Source organism: Phalacrocorax aristotelis, chromosome 3 (assembly GCF_949628215.1).
Source record: "Phalacrocorax aristotelis chromosome 3, bGulAri2.1, whole genome shotgun sequence".
NCBI classification, from domain to species: Eukaryota; Metazoa; Chordata; class Aves; order Suliformes; family Phalacrocoracidae; genus Phalacrocorax; species Phalacrocorax aristotelis.
The window spans coordinates 44,608,442-44,629,475 of NC_134278.1; the positions used below are offsets into that span (position 1 = coordinate 44,608,442).

General features: G+C 39.1%; 1 protein-coding gene across 5 annotated transcripts in view; it reads left to right on the forward strand.

Moving 5' to 3' along the window:
- The window catches only part of KLHL32 (kelch like family member 32), a 151,452-nt gene that overhangs the window by 58,624 nt on the left and 71,794 nt on the right, over positions 1–21,034 (forward strand). For all 5 annotated transcript variants that reach the window (XM_075087321.1, XM_075087320.1, XM_075087318.1 and 2 more), the window contains one exon: positions 18,582–18,689. In XM_075087321.1, coding sequence (XP_074943422.1) covers positions 18,582–18,689 — 108 coding nt within the window. The remainder of the gene's footprint in view (positions 1–18,581; positions 18,690–21,034) is intronic.

Below are 21,034 nucleotides of genomic sequence, written 5' to 3' on the forward strand. Positions count from 1 at the left end.
ATATTCAGAAGTCATCTAGACACTGTCCCAGGCTACTGGCTCTGCTTGAGCAGGGGATAGGACAAGGTGACCTCCATGGTTCCCTTCCAACCTCAACTGTTCTGATTCATAGTGGAACTAAAACAATAAAGACAGTATTCCCAGAACATTTTAGTTAAACTAAAACTCTGCTTTTATGTTAAGGTACTAAAAATGTAGGTGTAACTGATGTGGTATGGATATGATCCATAGCTGAAATGACCATGTCTCCCCTTTCACCATCCATATTCTTTTTGTGAAACCTACCTCTTTAGGATTGACCAAGGACTCAGGAAGTGTGAAAAACTGGTAGGTTCTGAGCCAATGCTATTTGTCACCAACTCCTGAACACCTATCTAGTACAGGCTTGTTTGGGACAGTACAGGCTGAAATCCAACATTCTTCTAAGTGTAGTAGGATAATACTAGAGGAATAGTATGTGTTGCATCCAAATTATGCAGACTATCATAACGGATGTGGGAAAATCTGTGTACTGCCTGTACGGATTCAAGAGGGCCAAGAAAAGCATGCCTCTTTGTGAGCCTGACTTTTAGCACGAAAATCCTCCTCTAGTGCTCAAGTTAGAAAGCTAGTTAGTTGTTCAGAAGCAGTTATACCTACCTGTGTGTGGCTTGGGACTGGAGAAGCACTGTAAGTGGAACTACCGTTCAGCTGGAAATCTGGCACATCCATGTTATACTGATCCACATAGAATAGATAAACTATAGGATGCAGATCTACAATTGCGGGGGTGTCAGATGAATGTCCCTGAGGTGGCAAACCGTGCACTGTTATGATTCCTTACATCCTTGCTTTCTTTGTCTCACTGATGGCAACTTCTATGAAAATTGAAACATGTTCTATGAAATACCAAGCAATTTTTCTGCTGCCATCATGATTTATGCACAACCAGTAATATCACAGTTATGTGGCATGTCTCATTTACTTATACATCCATGCCATCTTCTAACTCTTAACGTTCTTCCCCACAGTCTGAGAAGCCTCAAGACTTTTGACCAATCTGTTTCTTGTCTTTGCTGTACTAATTCATATTGTCCTGTGCCATTCTCTATTTTCAATGCCCTACCTCGAAATCAGTTCCCAATCGCCTCACAAGACTTCAGAACAGGATATAGTATTGTCGTTTACCGCCACACCAGCAATTTCCTTGTCTAAGAACTTTGATGAAGATGTCTCTTTTAAAGATGCTTAATACTGAGATGAAACTATTTTCTCCCCTTCCTAACTCTCTTTTTAATATCTCTTCATTTTTTTCATGCGTTCTTCCTACGTAAGAATAATAACTGCAAACTTGGGAAGGCATACAGTCTGAGCTGTGATTCCAGGCTTGCAATTATTGACCTCATAGTGTTCACTATGATACCATGTTGTAAGAAATCTAAGGAATATTTCAGCATGATGTCTGTTTAGCACTATATTTGAATTCTTCTGCATGTGAAATCAACCAAACGTGGCCCAATAGACATGCTGCTGGGTGACGCCAGCAATGCAGAGGATATTTGAAGATTCATAGCAGTGTCTGGTGAAGTGAACATGTTACTTTTACACCACCTGTTGAGAAATGAGAACTTAGTGCTACTTGCTTCTCATTGGGGAAAAAAACTTGCTTGAAATAAGAGGAGGCCTGGAAAAAAATAAGTTTGTTGCTTTTTTTTTTTTTTTAAATTGTCGTTGTAGCATAATATGAAGGTTTAAATACAAATTAGAGTTTTGTTACTAATTATTCAGTAATCCGGTTACAGTTGGGTGTCAAGAAAACAGCACATTCCTTCGCTTCTTAAAATAATTTTTGATACAGGCATTGTCAATAGTTTTACTAAGTTCAATTAAATTGTTGGAAATAATGTAGCACGGCAGTTGTGAGCTGGCTTGTTGTATAACAGCCTTTCTAATATTTATCTGAATAAACTTTTCTCCTTCTAAACTATGCACAAAAATATTTTGCAAATATTTTAAAGCTTTCTAAATAAATATTTTATTATTCTTTCAAAGTGGACAAAGTAAGGGATTGTATCTGGGTTATTTGTTCATCTTTATCTTTGCAATTAATGTTGGCTTTTTTTCATTCTATGAGACACTGAAGTAATTTCCCTTTGCTGCAGACAGAATTCCCACAGCTCAGCAATGTGGGTGCTATCAAAAACATTTACAAGAATCTTTTCTGTATTCTGTTTCAAATTCCCAGCAGTTGTTATGCTGTCAGAGTAAATATGTTTCTGTTGCAATTCTCATAGTATGTAAATTAATTAATTGCAATTTTGCCACTACCACATGGTAGACAATATGATATCTTATACTCTGAGCTATCCTCTTGATTACTTTTTCTTTTCTGAAGCCCCTATATGGTAAGTGAGTGCACCATGAGTAAGTATGGCAGAGTCAACTCTGCAGTTAGTGAGATAGGTCATAGGAGACTGTGGCTCATTGTCTGTAATTAAATTAGTGTTATAACATCATGTTGTGTTTGGTTACTATTCAGTTGATGCATTTTCTCACTTTAAAAGCAGGACAGAAAGGAGTCATTGTAGCTGTGTTGCTGTAATTGCCAATTTTCTTTGCCATCTTCTTTGCTTGCTCCAGGCTACCTCAGTTCGATTTTGCAGTGCTGCTATAGCAAGCGTTCTGAAGCTGGGCTGGGCTTAGCTGCAGTTTCTGTGTTGCTCAGTGTCTGCCTGTGGAAAGCCAATTTCCTGGGGCAGGCCTGTGGTAGAGAAGTGTTTCATACCTGGTTTCTTCTATAGAGTCTCATGAAGAAGTCTTATATTTTAGAACATTGTTGGGTGTAGTAGACGCTATTCTATATTTTGCAGTCTCCATCAGTATCTTCCTACGCAACCTCAGGAGAAAATAAAGCTGCTATTCTGTGGGTGTAGTGAAGCTGAAAACACCTTCTGCTCCAACCACCTGAGTGAATTATTTGGGCAGCGTGTCACTTTTAGCTTCAGTGAGTAGGACCCACATATGATTTTAATACCATGAACAACATGTTAATAACATGTTAATAACAAAGGAAGAGGCAAGACAATTGAAGAGCTAAAAACACGATCCATTTGTTGCACTTGTACAAATAGCACTTATTATGATGTTTTAACATTACTGGAACAGCTGTTCTTCTTTTGGATGGTCCCTCAGAGTTTCTTGCATTCCCCTTCCTTCACTTGTGTAAGAAGTCCATCACAATGCACATACTTTTGCTTTTTGTGTTGCACATGATGCTCATTGGAAGTTTTAGAGATAATATCTTTAAACAAATTCAATTGCTTCACTGTCAACAGTGCCATTTTTTTTACACCCTGTTAACAGCTTCATTTTAGTAGTCTGAAATATGATATTGGCTAGTCGCATTCACGTCACTGTAGGCCTTCATTTAGTAAAAGGTTGGGTTTAAGCAGCGGAACCTCTATGTTTGAATGTCCTGAACATCTTCGTAAAATGCTGCTGGCTACTTATCTTCAGAAGGAGTTAATCTGCCTAAGTCAACCTGTTTTCAAACTTAGACTTCTAAAACCTCTCTAAGCTGCAGTCCACTCTTGTTAGATGACCTAGTGTGGAAGGGCTGAATTAAACTGCCTCTCTATCTACTACTTAATAAGTAGTGCCTCAAAAGAGAGAGGTGCCCTTGGCAGCATTGGGTGTGACTGTAAGAATGGCCACACAGTGGTGCATCATTGGCTAGTTGCTTTAGCAGTAGTTTGTGATACCTGGAGAAAAAGAGTAAAACCAGCTAAGTGTATGTGATGTTTTTAACTCGGGCATTTCCTGAGCAGGGTGTGATTCCGCTTTATTCAGCAGTCCAAAATAGGGGTCTTATCCAAGCTTTTATCCTCTTTCCCACTGAGCCTGTGTAAGATTTCCCATCCACTGTGTTACCCAGTAAGGTGGCCCACTACATGTTGTGTAAAGAACTACTTTTTGTTTGTTCTGAATCTGATTTCCACCAGTTTCACTTGATTCCTTCTAGTTCTTCTATTGGAAAAGACATCAAACCGTCAGTTCCTAGGTATTCTTCTCATGGCACTCAGTCATCTCTTTTCCAGGTTGGAGATTTCTGATTTACTCAGATGCTACTCAAATGGAAGCTGTTGCATATTCTTGATGAAGCTTTTTTTCTTCTCTGACTCTTTTACAGCTCTAGTATATCTTCTGTGAGATGAGGGTAAGAGAATTGTATGCAGCAGAAGGCAAAGCATAGATTTCTGCATGGGCATAGGGTTCACTTCTGTTTTGTTCTCTCTTGCCTAATGATTTCTAAGCTTTGATTACTTTTTTTTTCGATTGCTGAGCACTGGGACGACTTAAACTCTCATGCTAATTTGATAGCTGCCATTTATAAACCAACCACTCATCTGAGAGTCCTTTTACAGTTTACCACATTTTGCCCACGTCCTTGCTACCTTGAATAGCTTTGTCTCAACAGATTTTCTAGCTGCACTGCTCTCACCCTTGGCCAGATCTTCTGTGGATATGTTAAAGAGCCCAAACTGAGATGCTCCACTGGAATCATCACTCCCTGTGAAAATTTCTTGTTCACTGTTTTATGTCTTCATTTACTTGTCCAGGCGAAGGTCCCTCCTCTTTTCTCTCTTGCCTAGTTTGCCTTCAGGGCTTTAGAATGCTTTTGTCAAAAGGTTTTTGTGAATCCACTTTGTGGAAAAGTGATGGTTAAAGCCCAGCATAACATCCTCTTCACCAGAAGGCTGCAGGTATAAAAAAACTTCTACATTTTTGTGTGTTATGTGTGCAAAAATCAAATTACCAATTACCTTCTGCTTAGACATTTATAGCATTCTCAGCTACTGATGAAATAAGAGCCTGGCCTTCCAACGTTATAGGGTACCAACTATACAAGTAGGCAATAAATGTACATAAAGCCCATTTGAAATCAAAGTTACTGAATATTAGGACACGTTATGAAATGTCCATCTGCATTTTCAGAAGTGGTCATACCTGGCACTTAAGGATCTACTTTGCCAGGGTTAGTTTTCAACCCAGAAGGGGTAGGTGTCAAGGCTATAGAATTTATGGGGATAATTAAATTAAATAAAATATCAGTGATCTGTTAGTTTGGTGGGAGTTCGTTTGTTGGAGATGAAGGAAGAGCCAAAGTATTAACGAGCACAGTCAAATGTAGACCACTAAAAATGAAATGTTGGGATGATTTTGTAGAGACATTTGTTCCAGAGGACATAGCTGATGGAGGGCAGAGCTCAGGTGATGGTGAAATTTACTGTGACAAATGACTGCAATATTAACACAAGCTTGGTTAGTTAAGTCATTCTTCTTTTATTTAGCAAATTCTAGTGTTTCATTACTTTTGTAGATTTTATCAGTAAAAGAATGTAGAAGATCAAAGAAGGATGGTCAGTAAGCTGATTTTATTCTTTGGCCTTTATATAAAATAATTTAATAAATATGTTAGTGGGAATTAAGGATACTTCTTTAGCAGGAGTATGCTGTAATACTAATGGAAAGCAGGATTTATAATCATAATGGAAAATAGGATTATTGTAAAAGATATGAAGGGTATCTAGTTCAGACCCTCCTAAAATGGGCCAGATATGAAAAGTATCCAGTACAAACCTTCATAAAATGAACAGTTTCAAATGTCAGCATTAGGCTTCTCACATAACAAGTATGCTTTGCAGTTATGCTGCAGAGTAGAAGATAATTGTCATAGGTTACTATTGGATGTCAGTGTTTAATGACATTTACGTCACGTTATAAATGACTTCTTAAGAAGCTAAATATAATAATAATAACTAAGATTATGTTACTCCTGTGCTGTTAGATTAAGCCTTGCTGTACAACTATTTAGTTACGACTGGAATGCACTGAGGTGGGAAACTTGTCTTGATGGTCCTGTATGAAGTATGCTTTTAAAAATAAGCCCCTGAAAGGTGTCAAAGTTTTGATCATGGTTTTCTTGGAAAAAAAAAAAAAAAAAAGACCGCAAGAAGCTTTGCATCCCTGAATGAAATGGATTGTGGTAGTTAAAAGTGCTAGTTCAAGAGCTTACTGGCTTTTATTCCAGTTTTATTTTGAGCTTGCTTTTGATATCACTTGCTAAAATCATCAAAGGACACGAACAATAGGCTTATGCATTCACTGGGAAGTATTAAACCAATTTAAGCCAAAATTTGCAATGTGACTCATACTTTTCTGTGCTTGACTGGAGATGCTGGAAAAAAAATCTGGTTTTAGTTATGCTGCTCCCTTTATATTCCAAAAGGCAGGCCTGCTTAAGAGAGACTGCTGTTAGGACAGACTGTACACTACTGCAGATTTCTGCAGTGCTTTGCATGGCACTGTCCTTATAATTCAGTTTTCTTGCTTTCTGCCACAATAAAAACAATAATTTTTGGTATTCAAGAGCACCTATGACAACTCTTTTATTTTGAAATATTGGAACTAATAAGGTTACCGTAGCTGTAGTAGTTCACTGTTAATTTTTTTTTATTCTGATATGGGGTTGCACATGAAATTGTAGAATTATCTTGTTTCTACAGCACAACTTAGAGTACTTTTGTATTTAGATCTTTTTAGTGATGATGCAGCAACTCATTAGTAATAGTATGCTACAATCTGTCCTTTTTCCTTGTGTCTTAAATTATGCTTGTGCATTTAAGCAGAAATTTGGGGAAGACACATTACACTGACTATTAAACTCTGACTATCAAGGCATGAATTAGGTTTGATGCAGGTTCAGCCAAGAATGTAACTTGTTAGCAACAAATGCTTATATTGTTGTTTATTTTGACTGGGAGTGAAGACCCTGTGCTTTGTTACAATCAAGAAAATTACTTCATTCTTGCTGGATTACTCACAAAAAACCCTGCAATATATAAACAAGAAGAAATATCACATCCTTAGGCCCTCTAAACAGTAGGGTAGCTGATTACTTCAATTTTCATTACTTATTTCTAAGGATACTAAGAATTGTATTAACAGTACAATACAAGTGCGTTGCATGTATCATTGATCTGTAACTCTTAGGCACTGTGTAATCATGTATCACGGGTCTGGCACTTTGACGTACTTAAACACCAAAGGTTTAGTGGAATTTGCTTTGCTAACAGTAATATGTGAGATATCACTACTGTGCATAAAATTGTATATTTTGCTGCTCAGTTTTTCTTTTATTTCTTCTTATTTCTTTAACTATACATCCCCTTAAACTATGAATGATAGCTGACCTTTTCATTTTACAGGATTCATTTTAGTTGCATGGCAAATGCTTGAAAAACAATATTTAGGTAGATTTCATTGAGCAGATGAATTATGGCAGGCTCAGTTATCAGTGACTGACGTTATGTGACATTTTCTCTGGGAATTTATGTAGAACTTTTTCAGAAGAGTCATGTAATGAGCCTCTTAATCATATTTCATGCACTTGGTATTGATGGATATGTTTTTCAGTGTGCGAGAGACTCTGGAGGACATGGCTGATGATTGATTTAGGATAGACAGGCTTGAACTGGGAGGAAAACAAAGCAAAAAATAACATGCCAGTATGAGAAAAACAAGCTACATTTTTATGTGCAGTAAGGAGGCATTCACATATTAAATTGATTATTTGGATAAGTATATGTTACATATCTAGAACATAGGTGATATTTGATGTGGGCATTGTTGTCTGTCAGAGTAGTATTTTTGACTCCTGTTAATACATTCTGAATATTTTTTTGTTGTTGTGATGGGAAAATGGCAAAGGAGAAATAATATTGCTTATGTAATGAATGATTAGAACATGGAAGTTAAGAACAACCAAAGGTTAATTCGAGAGTAGTACAACAAAGGGGATTAAATAGATTATGGTTTATTTATTTAATATCACTGTTACATGAACAGTGAGGTGCTATTTTTAGTACAAACTGCAAAGGAGAATGTTTTGGCCTGAAAGAGTTTTTAGTCCAAATAGATAACATAGTTTCAGGGCTGGATACTTGCAAGTTTCAGTGACCTGTATACAGATAGGCTTAGGTCCCAAATCAGAACACAACTGAGCTGTCCCACTGATGCCAGTAAGATTTCTCACAAGCTTAAAACTACACATGAAAAAAAATCATCTTGTGGTATCACATCATAACCGAGTTCCCTGAGCAGCGTAGGATATTGATCCAAGGTCTCTGAAGTGTCAGTTTACTTTCTTCATCGTTTTTCTGATGCATGAGATAAGAAGTAGGATCAATTTCCTGTAAAGAAAAAGATGTGAAACAGGTAAATACAGAATTGTGTGCATACATTGTGGGAAGTGATTTTTGAGTAAAACACTGCACTTAATGAAGATGCCTATATATTTTAAAGCAATTTTTAAAAGAACTCAAGCAATATCATTGTGCAGTTGTGGAGGCAGAAATTTCAGATGACAATTCTGCTCTTCTGTAACAGTAAAACAAGGCTAGATAGTGTTGTTTACCTTAAAAATTCAGTGCAAGAAGATAAATAGCTAAGGAAAACCTTTGTGATTACACTGATCAGTTCTTTACCAATTAGTTTTAGACAAAATAGATGTTCACTTTCAAAATTGTTCTGCTGTTACAGCTTTTTTTCAGCTATAAGTATATATTAAGTTTTGTTTTCTTCACACGTTTTGGAATTGGGTGGAAAGAATTTAGTTAACTTGTTTTGTAGCCACGTTAACTCTTTATTTGGTGCAGCTTAATTTTTTCCTATAGAGCTCAACCTCAGTAATAAGAGGCTGGGTGGGATGGCATACTTAAGGTTTAATCTATGGTAAGACTGATAAAAAATTTTTCCCATTACATATGACCAAAGTGCTTGAAATATAGTTGATAAGTAGGAATGAGTTTTTAACACAGAGATCTACACTGACTTAGAGATGGGAAAGCTCACGTGTATTGAGCTTAACTTGCTGTTAGTTCATTTTGACTTCCTGGATGTTCATCTTTTTTAGTGTGGTGCAACGAAAGGAACTACAAGAATGCTAGTTCATTCTGTGCCAACTTTCCACTCTCCCTATCTGGTAGTGATTGTGAGGAAGCGCAGCAAATGCTTACGTGCTTTACAGTAGAGAACGTCAGGTTTCTGGACAGCCACACAAGAACAACAGCTGAAGGTAAAGGCAGGCTCTTGTACATCAGTTGCAAAAGCTTTCAACTGCCAGTTAGAGTCAAGCATGAAAGGTGACAGGGTAAGCAAGTGGGAGGTGGACTGAGTTGAGATATCTGCATTGTGTTGTGCAAAATAGGCTTGGCCTTGCTGAAACCCTGTGAATGTCATGTGAATGTGGCTTTTAATGAAGAGAATAATTATAAAGTATCCCAGGACGTTATTATTGTGCTTGCTATCTACTGCTAAGTCTGTGGTTGGACAAGAATTTGTGTAGTTCAGAGCTATGAATTGGTGGGGAGGTCCAAATATTAATTTTGTATTGTAGTGGACTTGGAACAGGGGCTGCTGGTAGTAATCAAAACAATGTTAGAAAACAGAGGAAATTTGGAAATGCTGCTCTTTGGGTTAACATAGGTTGCTGTAGTAAGCTCAGCCTACCTTTTGGTTTTTGAAAGCTTAGGTTTATTTTGAAAGTTACATTTAGAGTTGAATCAAAGAAGAGTGGATAATGATGAATGTCTCTTCAAATTCCTGCTGAGGGAACTTTGAGATATTTTAGAGGTAATTGCTGTGCACTGGAAACATGTACTTTATTCTTAGAAGAGCCAGGCTATTTCTTGAAGGCAGTAATTTAAATGGTCATTTGCTCACCTCCCATTTGGAACGTATCAGAAAAACCAGCTAAGGGCTGATGTAGCTGAAGTAAGGAATGAGCATAAGAAGGTCAAGATAAGCAAACTGAAGGCATTTTGCGTGGATTCAGCCTCTCATAATAGGCGATCTCTAACTTTTCTTTTAAAGACCCATTCACCTAAGGCTTTTAAACTGGAAATGACTTCACGTGAATTCAAAGAAGTGAAAGAAAACTCTGGTTCTTATATATAGTAATCTGTCACAGGAAGCAAACTTACAGGTACAAACATTTCCTAGTTTATTATTGCTATCATTGTTTGTAGCTTTCATTCCAGAAATACTCATCTTCAGAAGTTCTTCTGTTATAAAATAAATATGCTAAAAGGGCACAATTCACTCTTAGAATCATAGAATAGTTTGCATTGGAAGGGATCTTTAAAGGCCATCTAGTCCACCCCCCTGCAATCAGCAGGTACATCTTCAACTAGATCAGGTTGTTCAGAGACCCATCCAACCTGACCTTGAATGTTTCCAGGGATGGGGCCTCCACTGCCTCTCTGGGCAACCTGTTCCAGTGTTTTACCACCTTCAGTGTAAAAAATTTCTTCCATATATCTACTCTGAATCTACCTTCTTTGAGTTTAAAACCATTACCCCCTGTCCTGTCGCAGCAAGCCCCACTGAAAAGTTTGTCCCCATCTTTCTTAATAAGCCCCCTTTAAGTACTGAAAGGCTGCAATAAGGTCTCTCCACAGCCTTCTCTTCTCCAGGCTGAACAACCCCAACTCTCTCATAGGAGAGGTGTTCCAGCCCTCTGATCGTTTTTGCAGCCCTCCTCTGGACTTGCTCCAACAGGTCCATGTCCTTTCTGTGTTGAGGGGTCCAGAGCTGGACACAGTACTCCAGGTGGGGTCTCACCAGAGCAGAGTAGAGGGGTAGAATCGCCTCCCTGGACCCTGCTGCCCATGCTTCTTTTGATGCAGCCCAGGATAAGGTTGGCCTTCTGGGCTGTGAGTGCACATTGTTGGCTCACGTCCAGCTTTTCATCCACCAGTACCCCCAAGTCCTTCTCTGCAGGACTGCTCTCAATCAGTTCATCCCCCAGCCTATGTCGATACTGGGGGTTGCCCTGACCCAGGTGCAGAATCTTGCACTTAGCATTGTTGAACCTCATGAGGTTCTCAAAGGCCTAGGTCCCTCTGGGTGGCATCCTGTCCCTCCAGCGTGTCAACTGCACCACTCAGCTTGGTGTCATCTGCAAACTTGCTGAGGGTGCATGCAATCCCACTCCCTGTGTCATTGTGAAGATATTAAATGGTGCTGTTCCCAATACAGACCCCTGAGGGACACCACTTGTCACTGATCTCCATCTGGACATTGAGCCATTGACCACTATCCTCTGGATGTGACCATCCTCATCCACTGAACAGTCCACCTATCAAATGTATATCTCCCCAATTTTGAGAGCAGAATGTTGTGGGGGACTGTGTGGAAGGCCTTACTGAAGTCCAGTCCCCACAGACTTCACCTGACTACCATGACTTCTCAAATATCATGGAGTGTGGCTTGGCAACTACCTCAACCAATTCCCTCAGGACTCTGGGATGCATCTCATCAGGTCCTATACACTTACATATTTTCAGGTTCCTCAGGTGGTCACAAACCTGATCTTCTCTTATAGTGGGAGGGACTTTGCTGCCCCAGTCCCCATCTTGTGGTCCATCCACTTAAGAGGTGTGGGGAGAGAGGTTGCCAGTGAAGACTAAGGCAAAGAAGTTCCTGAGTACCTCAGCCTTCTCATGTGTTGTTACCAGTTTTCCAATCTTGCTCATCATCAGGGGCATGCTTTCTTTGACCTTCCTTTTCTGGCTGACATACCTGTAGAAGCCCTTATTATTCTTTGCATCTGCTGCCAAGTTCAGCCCCAGCTGCACCTTGGCCTTCCTGACCCCCTCCCTACACAAGTAAGCAGCATCCCTATACTCTTCCCAGGACACATGTCCCTGCTTCCACTGCCTGTGCATTTACTTCCTGCTCTTTAGTTTGACCAGCAGGTCCCAACCCAGCCATGCTGGTCTCTTGCCTTCCTTTCCTGATTTCTTATACCTGGGGATCAAGAGCTCTTGCACTCTGTGGAAAGTGTCCTTAAAAATCTGCCAGCTCTGTTCTGCTCCCTTGTCCCTGAGGGCAGTTTCCCAGGGGGTCCTATTGACTAACTCCTTGAAGAGCTGCAATTTGCTTTCCTGAAATTCAGGGTCCTGACTTTACTCTTTGCCTGACCTGTATCCCTCAAGACTGCGAACTCCACCAGTGCATGATGACTGCAGCCCAGGCTGCTTCCAGTCTTGACGTCGCCGATTAGCTCACTTGCATTGGTGACCATCAGGTCCAGTATCACATCCCCTCTGGTAGGGCTGTCTGTTACCTGGCTTAAGAAGTTATCCTCAATGCACTCCAGGAGTCTCCTGGATTGCCTACAGCTCACTGTGCTGCTTTTCCAGCAGATGTTGGGGTGGCTGAAGTCCCCCAGTCAACTGTCCCAAGGCCCCAAAGTCTCTTATGATTGCCTTTGGACTACCCACATGGTAGTGATTTCACCACCCTATCACTACTGTTGTGATTTCACCACCCACATGGAAGAGCAGTAATGGGAAACAGTCGGAGGGCTGTACCAGGCTAGGAAGTTTCCTAGTGATGTCCTTAACCTGGGCCCCGGGGAAGCAGCAGACTTCCCTAAGAGGAGGGTCTGTCTGGCATATCGGACCCTCTGTTCCACTCAGAAGGGAGTTGCCTATAACTATAACCTACCTATCTTTTCTTCCTCATAGAAGTGGTCATGATATGGGCGATAGGCTTTGTGACCTTGGTGACACCTCTGGTGTAGATGGACCATCATCTATTCACTGGCCTTCCATATCCAGAGTCTCACACCTGCTGTATAGAGGCATCTGGGAATGTGAGGTGGGCAAGGAGGGGGTTCGCCTGCAGCCCCGAGCATGGACTTGCCTCCATTCACTTCTTTCCTTTAAGCTACTGCCTTCAGCCTGGTGAGGGGAGGATACAGGGCCACAATGATCTGTTTTGGGGTTTTTTTGTTTCTTTTTTTCCTTTTTCTGGTGGCTGTTCCTGTTCCTGTCTCAGGGAGGGCAGAGTTTGGTTCCACCAGTCTCTCTCTTTCTCAGACTCCCTGGTGCTCCTTAAAGTTTCCACTTCCTCTTGTAGCTCTGCCCCTAAGCTGAGTGGATTGTCCACCTGGTCACACCTCAGTCACACCTCTTATTCAGCTTTCATTCTTCAGTTCAGTTCACTTAACCCATTACTCCTAGGATTAAAGTTTTCATCTATTTTAGGCGTCTAGGCTAAGTGTTTAGGCTTTCTCCACAGTTACAGAGTAGAAGAGAGATTTCATCCCACTAAGTTCTGTAAATCGGTGCCTAAACATGCCTATTTCTATCTATTGATTACCCAGAAAACATTTTCGCTTACTTTTGTTATACAGCTACCTAACTTCAGATACTGTTATTACAGGCTCTGATGACAATTTCCTCTCCTTTTCTCTCAAGTTTCTAGGTATTCAAGTAATTTCCCTTCTGTCCAGTTTTTACCCAATGTATCATATTGTTGTTCATTTAATGACTTTATTAATTTCCTTTAAATATTTCTTAAATGTTAAACTGTTTTAATGCAGATTTAAATTAGAATCCAGTGATTACCTTAGTGTTAAATATTTTTTTTTTTTTACCTCCCAGCAGAGAACTTAAAAAAGCTCAATAATAATAATGGAAGTTTGTTTCCCCAGGTCATAGCAGTAAGTTACTTGTAATTTTGGTGACTGTATTTTTTTCTAACAGCATAACCATTTCTTCTTATTATACTCATTTACCTGTCTCCTGAGGCTGCGGATGTTTTATGATTCTGCTTCTTGCCTTTAAAAGGCCACTAAGTTGCGTGGAATTCACTGAAAGAATTTACTTGTGTAAAATACCATACAACTTGGTTAAGTTGTTTTGTGATGATTTATTGCCTGGTATGCCTGACATGCTGTAAGATTGATGTGTATAAATGAGGACAAGCTCATTACTCTCATGGATATGGATCATCTGAGTAAGAAAGAAAATGACTCAAAGGCAAGGAGCAATTTTGTATCTCTCCACTGTGACAGTTAGCAATTTGTATGTTGGGGATTTTGAATATCATCTTGTGTTTCTGTGATCCTTGTGTCTGTTCTTGAAATTGTATGTTGTGAAGGAGTCTGTACATGTTGCTGGGCTGCTGCATGAGTGATAAAAATCAGTGTATCTAGACTTTTTGTTTGTCTCATTTGTACTCATTTTAACAGCAATACATTATTTTGATTTGGTGGTGTTTTACACTCATCTTGCGTTTTGATTTTGAAAGCTAAGCGGCACTAAAAGCTGAACATGAAAAGTTAAACCCAATGATTGTGCTAAGCACCTTTTACTCAGGCTGTTTTTCCTGTTTACATCAGACCTGATCGCATCTGAGCCTACTCACCCTGTTGTGTGCTATTCAGTTTTCAGCTCTTGTCATCTTTTGTGTTCTATGTTTGTAAAAGAAACCATTTTAGAAAGGTGCCTTTGGCTGCTGATGGCAAAGTAGCGAAGATGCATGCAAGTGTGCAGTATATTAAACGCCCACCAACTTGCAATGTTACTTTGAAGTCAAATGTTCAATAGTCTTGAGAGTTGCTTTAAGGTCTGATTATTTTTATCCAAGGATTGTGTGCTTTGTTTTCTTTTTCCTTTGGGAATAGTTCTCTAGCTCCTGTTTCTGTTTCAGGACGAGATTAGAAGAAGAATGGAGAGTTGATTCCTCCCTTCCTCCTCTTTTTACAGTTAATAAAATGTCTGCCTGCCCCACAAACACGAGGCCATCCTGATTTGTAGCTTCTTAAACAAGTGTGAGCTCAGGTGGAATTCTACAAATGGAATATATCCATTTGTGACTGTATGCTGATCCCTGAATTTTGGAACTGTTGTCACAGAATGGCAAGTGGGTTGCGTTTTCTTTTCTTTTGGGGAATTAGTTTACTTAATTAAAATCTTGACTAAAACAGCAGAATTTAAACAATCACTTTATTTCTTACAATGTTGGCTCTGTGACTGTTTGGATGGCAGAACAAGACCTGGATATTTCAAGGAACTGGAAGAAAAGATGTGTCCTCTCACCAGTGGGTTTTATTACAAAAGGGATCTTTGTTTAACACATTGGCAACTTGTACTGCCCACTCTCTTGAAGGTTTTGGAGGAGAAATGAGGCATCTTCCAAGATTTTATTTTGTCTAAACAGAAGTATTTTAAAATAAAGTATGAAATGTTAGCATTGCTGAAGGAAATTAATACCTAAAAATAATAAACATTTCATGCTTAGCCAAATTTGGTGACTTTTCTGGTAAGTTTGACTTTAAATTGTGCACTTGTCCAAATATTGTGTATTTCATTGTTTTTTTCTTGTCTGTCACTTGTACATCCACCTGAGATGTTTATCATACTGCCTTGTTTTTAATGTACCCCAGGGAAAAATTAAGGAGGCTGCTAGTCTTGCATTAAAAGCATGACTGGTGGATCTATTTAAGCTCACAAAACCTCAGAGTGTTTTCAGAGGTGCATCTGAAATCGGAGTTTGAGAGCCCAGTCGTAACTTATTCTTCAGGTATTGGTGAAGTCTCAAAGCAGAATTTAATGATCCATATGTTTCTACAGTTGAAACTATAATATTAAAGTACAGCAGTGCAAACTAGTGGCTGAGTTTGAGCTCAATTTCTGCCTATGATTGAACAGACTTTTTTCATGTTGGATTAAAACTTTAAAACTATCAGGCTGAGAAGTAAATTTGCCTGCTGGTGAAGGCAGTGTGGATCACTGAGCAGTACTGTGTTCGTCTGTGTGGGACGCTAGTTTCATGGAGGCTAATCCAGTTCAGCTGAATGTGAACTCTCTGAGGACCTTTGCAGACCTTATCCTTCGATTGCGTTCTTTGGCCTTAACCCCTGAAAAACAAATGTAATTCATACTCATTATCAAAAACTTGCACAGAATACTCAGATAACAGTATGAGAGAAAATAAACTCCATATAGCAGATGGCTTGCAAAGCCATAGTCCTGTGGCTTACTGGCAGCTACGGTTCTAATGGCCCATTGCACTATTAGACTATGCCTGTACTAGTAAATAAAATGCATAAAGGCTTTTTATCTGGCCCTAAAAGCAACTAGCACAGCATGGCTGTTGTCCATGTGGCTAAACCTTCTCCCCTCTGCAAATGGGTTGTCTCTGTCCATGCTGTCTATTTGGAACAGCTTGAGCTATTCTGTGAACCATCGCCTGGGTATTGCTTGGGAGAGTGCTAGTTGGCAGGGGGTCAAAGCTGTGCTGGAGGCTGTGTTCGTTAAATGCTGTGGATGATTATGGACAGTGACTGAGTCAGCGGCCTGATCCTGCTGAGCTTACTAAGGTAAGTGTAGTAATAAACCCTGTGTAAGGACCATGTTGGAATCTCTGATACAATAGAATGGTCTCCTAAAGTAAATTTATTAAGCTTACACAGAAAAACTCCCAGTCTTTCAGAAAAGTGATTCATGGTCTACAGATGAGATTCAGTTAAGTGTTTCTTTGTATCTGTAAGCTTAACCTGTTGTGTGGGACATCTAGCCCTTGAGCAGAACAGAAACTTAATTAGTAGCCACGCTGGTTTTTGATGGTTCCTATGTACAGGTAGGTAGTGTGCACATAGTTGCTGTAGCACAGTCAGAGAATGCAGAGCGTGCAGGATCTTGTATCGCCAAGCATTTCCAGCCTTGCTGCAGGCACTGTGAGGGAACTGAGTGTACAGAACACGTGCAAATCTACCCCTGTCAGAGCTATGTAGACAGGTGTTGCTTTGAGACTTCACTCTCTTTATTCAGGAATTGATGTGGGGAAGGGAATATTATCCAAAAAGTTTATTTAGGAGTGAATTTCTGAGAAGAGAAGCTTGTCTCTTCCACACACAAACTGCAGGTCTGCTTTTGCAAGGAGCAGGTGGCTGATGGGTACCTCATAGCTCCTGGCAAGCCCTGAAGCCCACAATAGCTATTAGAGCTCATTTGATATATCTAAATGACAACAAAGTGTCAAACTTTGATTATGTTTTTAATGGAATTGGAAAAGTGTCTGAACTTGTTAGAAATTTTTTTTCTATCTAGGTATATTTCATGGCGGTGTCGTACTACATTTGTTTGATAAGCCTTTTAAACCTTTTGACACTTCTTTTCTGTTGCCAATTTGGAAGAAGCCCTGGGATCGCTTTATTGAAATAGAAATTGCTAAAATACAAGGATTGACCATGTGATAAATGTCACTCTTGCTTATACTGGATGATTTCCAGGCAACAGATTTATGTCAAATTACAGCATTTTAATGATGAAAATGCTAACAATTTCAGAAGAAATTATTATTTGCAGGAAATAGCTCTTGAAAGAAGGCAGGGTGAATGCTATGTGCTAAACTGTTAGAGGAGGTAGGGTTGTTTTTTTTTTCCTTTAAACTCAGCAGTGCTTGGTGGACAGGTTGCACATATGAAAACCACTGTTCTGGTTGACTGCCTCAGCTTCTGCAGGTATCAGCCAGAGTAGAGGCAGAAGTAGCAGAGAGTGTATTCGTAAGAAGTGCTCCTTTGCTGGAGTTCTCCGAGGTGAAGTTTGGTAGCCTCCTCCGTAGAGGCATTAACAGTTTGGCATAAAACCTACTGGGGATAAGATTAGACTCTCTTTAGCAATGACAGATGGTAGAACTGTTAGTTTATTTGTTCTCAGTTTGCTGTCTAAAGACTGTGAGTGGTATATTTTGTTAAAAAATGTGTGGGAGAGTGACAAAGATAAAGGTTGCTTTTCTGGAAAAGTACTGAACTGGAGAATGGGACTGATAAGAGAAGGGAAGGAGTGATGAGTAGGGATACTGCAGTGGGAGTACAGTCTGCCAGGGAAGGGTGAGAGGCAAAGACAGGTCTCTATGTTTAGCAGGTGTGGGAAAGCAAGGGTTCCTACCAGGATCCAAAGTCTGTGTAGGGTTGCTTCAGTCCAGGGAGGCAGTGAAGACTGATGATCTGGAAACTAAGAGTGGGACAGTTGCTCTCTTCAGTGTTATTTTCAGGGAAGTTCCATAGCACCATGCCAGTCTTCAGTTTAGGTTCTGAGAAACCTAATGATCTGAGAAACTGGGGCAATAACAAATAAGGAGAGGTTGTAAGTTTATGTGACAGCATCTCCATCCTTGCTCCTCATTCAATGACTTGAGTGTTACACTGTTCACATTCCAGTCTGAGGTGCTTATTTGGAAAGGATTGTTTATAATAGATGGTATGTTAACTGCACCTTCTTCTCATACAAGTAACTGTGTATGGCTTATTGTTCCTTCTATATATAATGATTGTATATATAGGTGTTATTTCTAATGGTGCTTGTATAGAATTTTTTCCAGAGACCAGTTCTTTATTTTTATTGAATGATACCTTATTGTCTGACTGTTTCCATTGATTGTACCTGAATTACTTAATTAGGAAGTATATATACATGGATGAAAGGGATTTGTTTCAGTTTTTGCGGAATAAGTTTTTGTATTTCTTTACTGATAAAAGGACTCAGTTGCAAGATTGATGTCTATGGGGTTAGTATTGAAAACCTGGTATAGCTTTCATTCTAATTTGCAAGTTTATTGCTATTTAGAATTCTTATCCAAGGAAAAACAAAGGTTAGTGAAGGTGGAAAAATCAACCCTGTTCTTCCTGGACCTTCACTGGGGGTTGTTTTTAATGGTTAATAACATTTCTTTTCTTTCTGTAGGCAATGTTCAGTCTCTGCATGGTTGAAAGCGAAGCTGATGAGGTGAATTTGCATGGTGTCACAAGCCTTGGTTTAAAGCAGGCCCTGGACTTTGCATATACTGGACAGGTACTGTACATTTCCTCAAACTGAGTCACGAATTAAAGCAAACTGCAATAAAATTTGAAGATGACCTTTACAAAGATACTAGAAATTGTTTTTCTTGTGCACTGCCCTGTACAAGGTCTTTCGATTTGACAGATCTTACTTTGGATATACTGTTGTTTTTTGGTTTTTCTTCTCTCTCTGTAGAGGGACTGTCTAATAAAAACACTGTTTATGTGCATTGCTACCAGGTAGCGAACCATGTAGGACTTGTATGCCCCTTCTATGGTGACCTGGCTATTCATAAGAACTTAATGTGAGTTGATTCTGCACGTTAATCAAATGTAAAGAAAGGAAGAATGCCCTAGGTGTTTTCCTAATAATAAATATTTATAAACTCTGCTGTTTTGACATACCATATAATTGAGGGAAAAAGTAGTCTCTTACTCTCTGGACAGATGCAGTCCAAGTATCTTTGTAAATGCTTGTAGGTACTGTACATATTTATCATAGCATTTTTTATGATAACAGTGTATGTATCATGTTATGTTACTTCAGAAAATGCAGAGTGATGCTCCTCTTCCTGCCTCCCCTGCTCCCCCTCAAAAATTAATAATTAAAAAAACCTGCCATATCTGTACACTACATGCTTGGGCAGTGTTGCTGTACAACTTAATCTCAGTTCAGAGTTCATAGATAGGGAGTTCAGAACTTCTTAGCATCCAAGTATTTTTGCTTTGGACTCTAAAATTATAGATAAACTATTTCTGGAAATATTGCTGGAATAATTGAATTTATTGATGAGTATTTGTTTATTAGTTAATTTTGAAAATGAAAGCTTAAATCCATCTTATGTTATTCTGGAATAGTTGTTGGGTTGTACAAATTTAAGGCATCTGTCTCCATACTGTGGATTGAATATATGGCCGTAATTTTTTCAAAGGGAATTATATAGAAATAAAGAATTTTTTTTTCCCCTGATTTAAAGGAGCTATTTTTGTCACCAGCCCACACAACAGTTATACTTTAGCATTGGCCTTAGAGATTAGCACTTGAAATTTCTGTGCTTCTGCTATCATGGAAAACATAACTTACTTGAAGATTTCTTTCATATAAATAAGAGGCAGAGGTGCCATGCTATATTACAGAGTTGTCTGCAGATCTCAGTACATGGCTGTCATCAGTATGCCTTTTCTTTCAGTTGAAAGTTCTGATGTACAACATTGAATATTTCCTGTGCTGTGGAGCACCTGTATCATCTTAAAGTCATTTGATACTTTAGGTTGGTTATTCTGAAGATAGAACCCTTGTTGCTAAATAGAAGTATCCAAAAGATACTTTTCCAAAGCCAATTTTGAGAAGATGGGTTGTAGTTGACTTCTATCTGACCCATCCTGTCTGCTGTGAATAGAGGAACACTCCCATGTCTTTCAGCAAAATTCGAAGTCTTATAAACCTGTGTAAAATACGTTGAGAACCCTGAAAAGATGGAACAATCCACCCCACCTTGCTTCCAGGGTAATATCCTCAGCCCCTGAGTAAATAATATGTGCCTTCTATCCTTGATCCTTTAGGGACTTTTGAGTCTTTCATTTTCAGGTATAATCTACTTTGAATAAATGAGTGGGTTTCTTCAGTTAAATTATAGCTGTGCGCTTATGTACAGTTGCTCAAATATATAAATGATTATAGGGCAAAATTTGCACTCTGTGCCTATGAGATACACCAGGTGCTACTTTGAAGTGCAGAGAAATGAGAAGGTTTCTCTAGGAATTATCTGATAAAGATGCCTTTGAAGCCTAACTCAGTGATATGCGAATCAGAGAATTAGCAATGTCGAATTTTCCCTTTTGTCCTTGAAATTCTCTTCTGGCACTGCAATTATATGTATTGAGCATTGCTTATGTACTGACTCAGGCTGACAGAATCTGGGTGAACATTTCAAGGTAGTGAGTGGGAGTAATCCACAAAGGCTGTTAATAAATAACTGGATTACTGCATGCTTACATCAGAGAGTTCTGAAAACAGAGTTGTCTTTAGTTTGAGTCTGTGAACTCTTTCTGATTTAAAAACAAACAAACAAAATACTTCTTAGTAACCCAAAACTCATTCATGCCAATTACAACCCTATATTGCCCTGAAAATGTAGGTATGTATGTGCCTCTGAAAAGTGAAAGCCATGAACTCTTTTTTTCCTTTTTTTTTTTCTTAACATGTTTGGCCAAAATGTTAGTCCAAAAAATTGCTGTTTCTTTAGGTAACGCTATGGAACTGACAATAATTTAGGGACAGTCCAAAGATATCCATGTCTAAACAGATAAATATTTAGTTTCAGCTTTCTTCTCTTTATTTCTCTAATATTTTGCTAG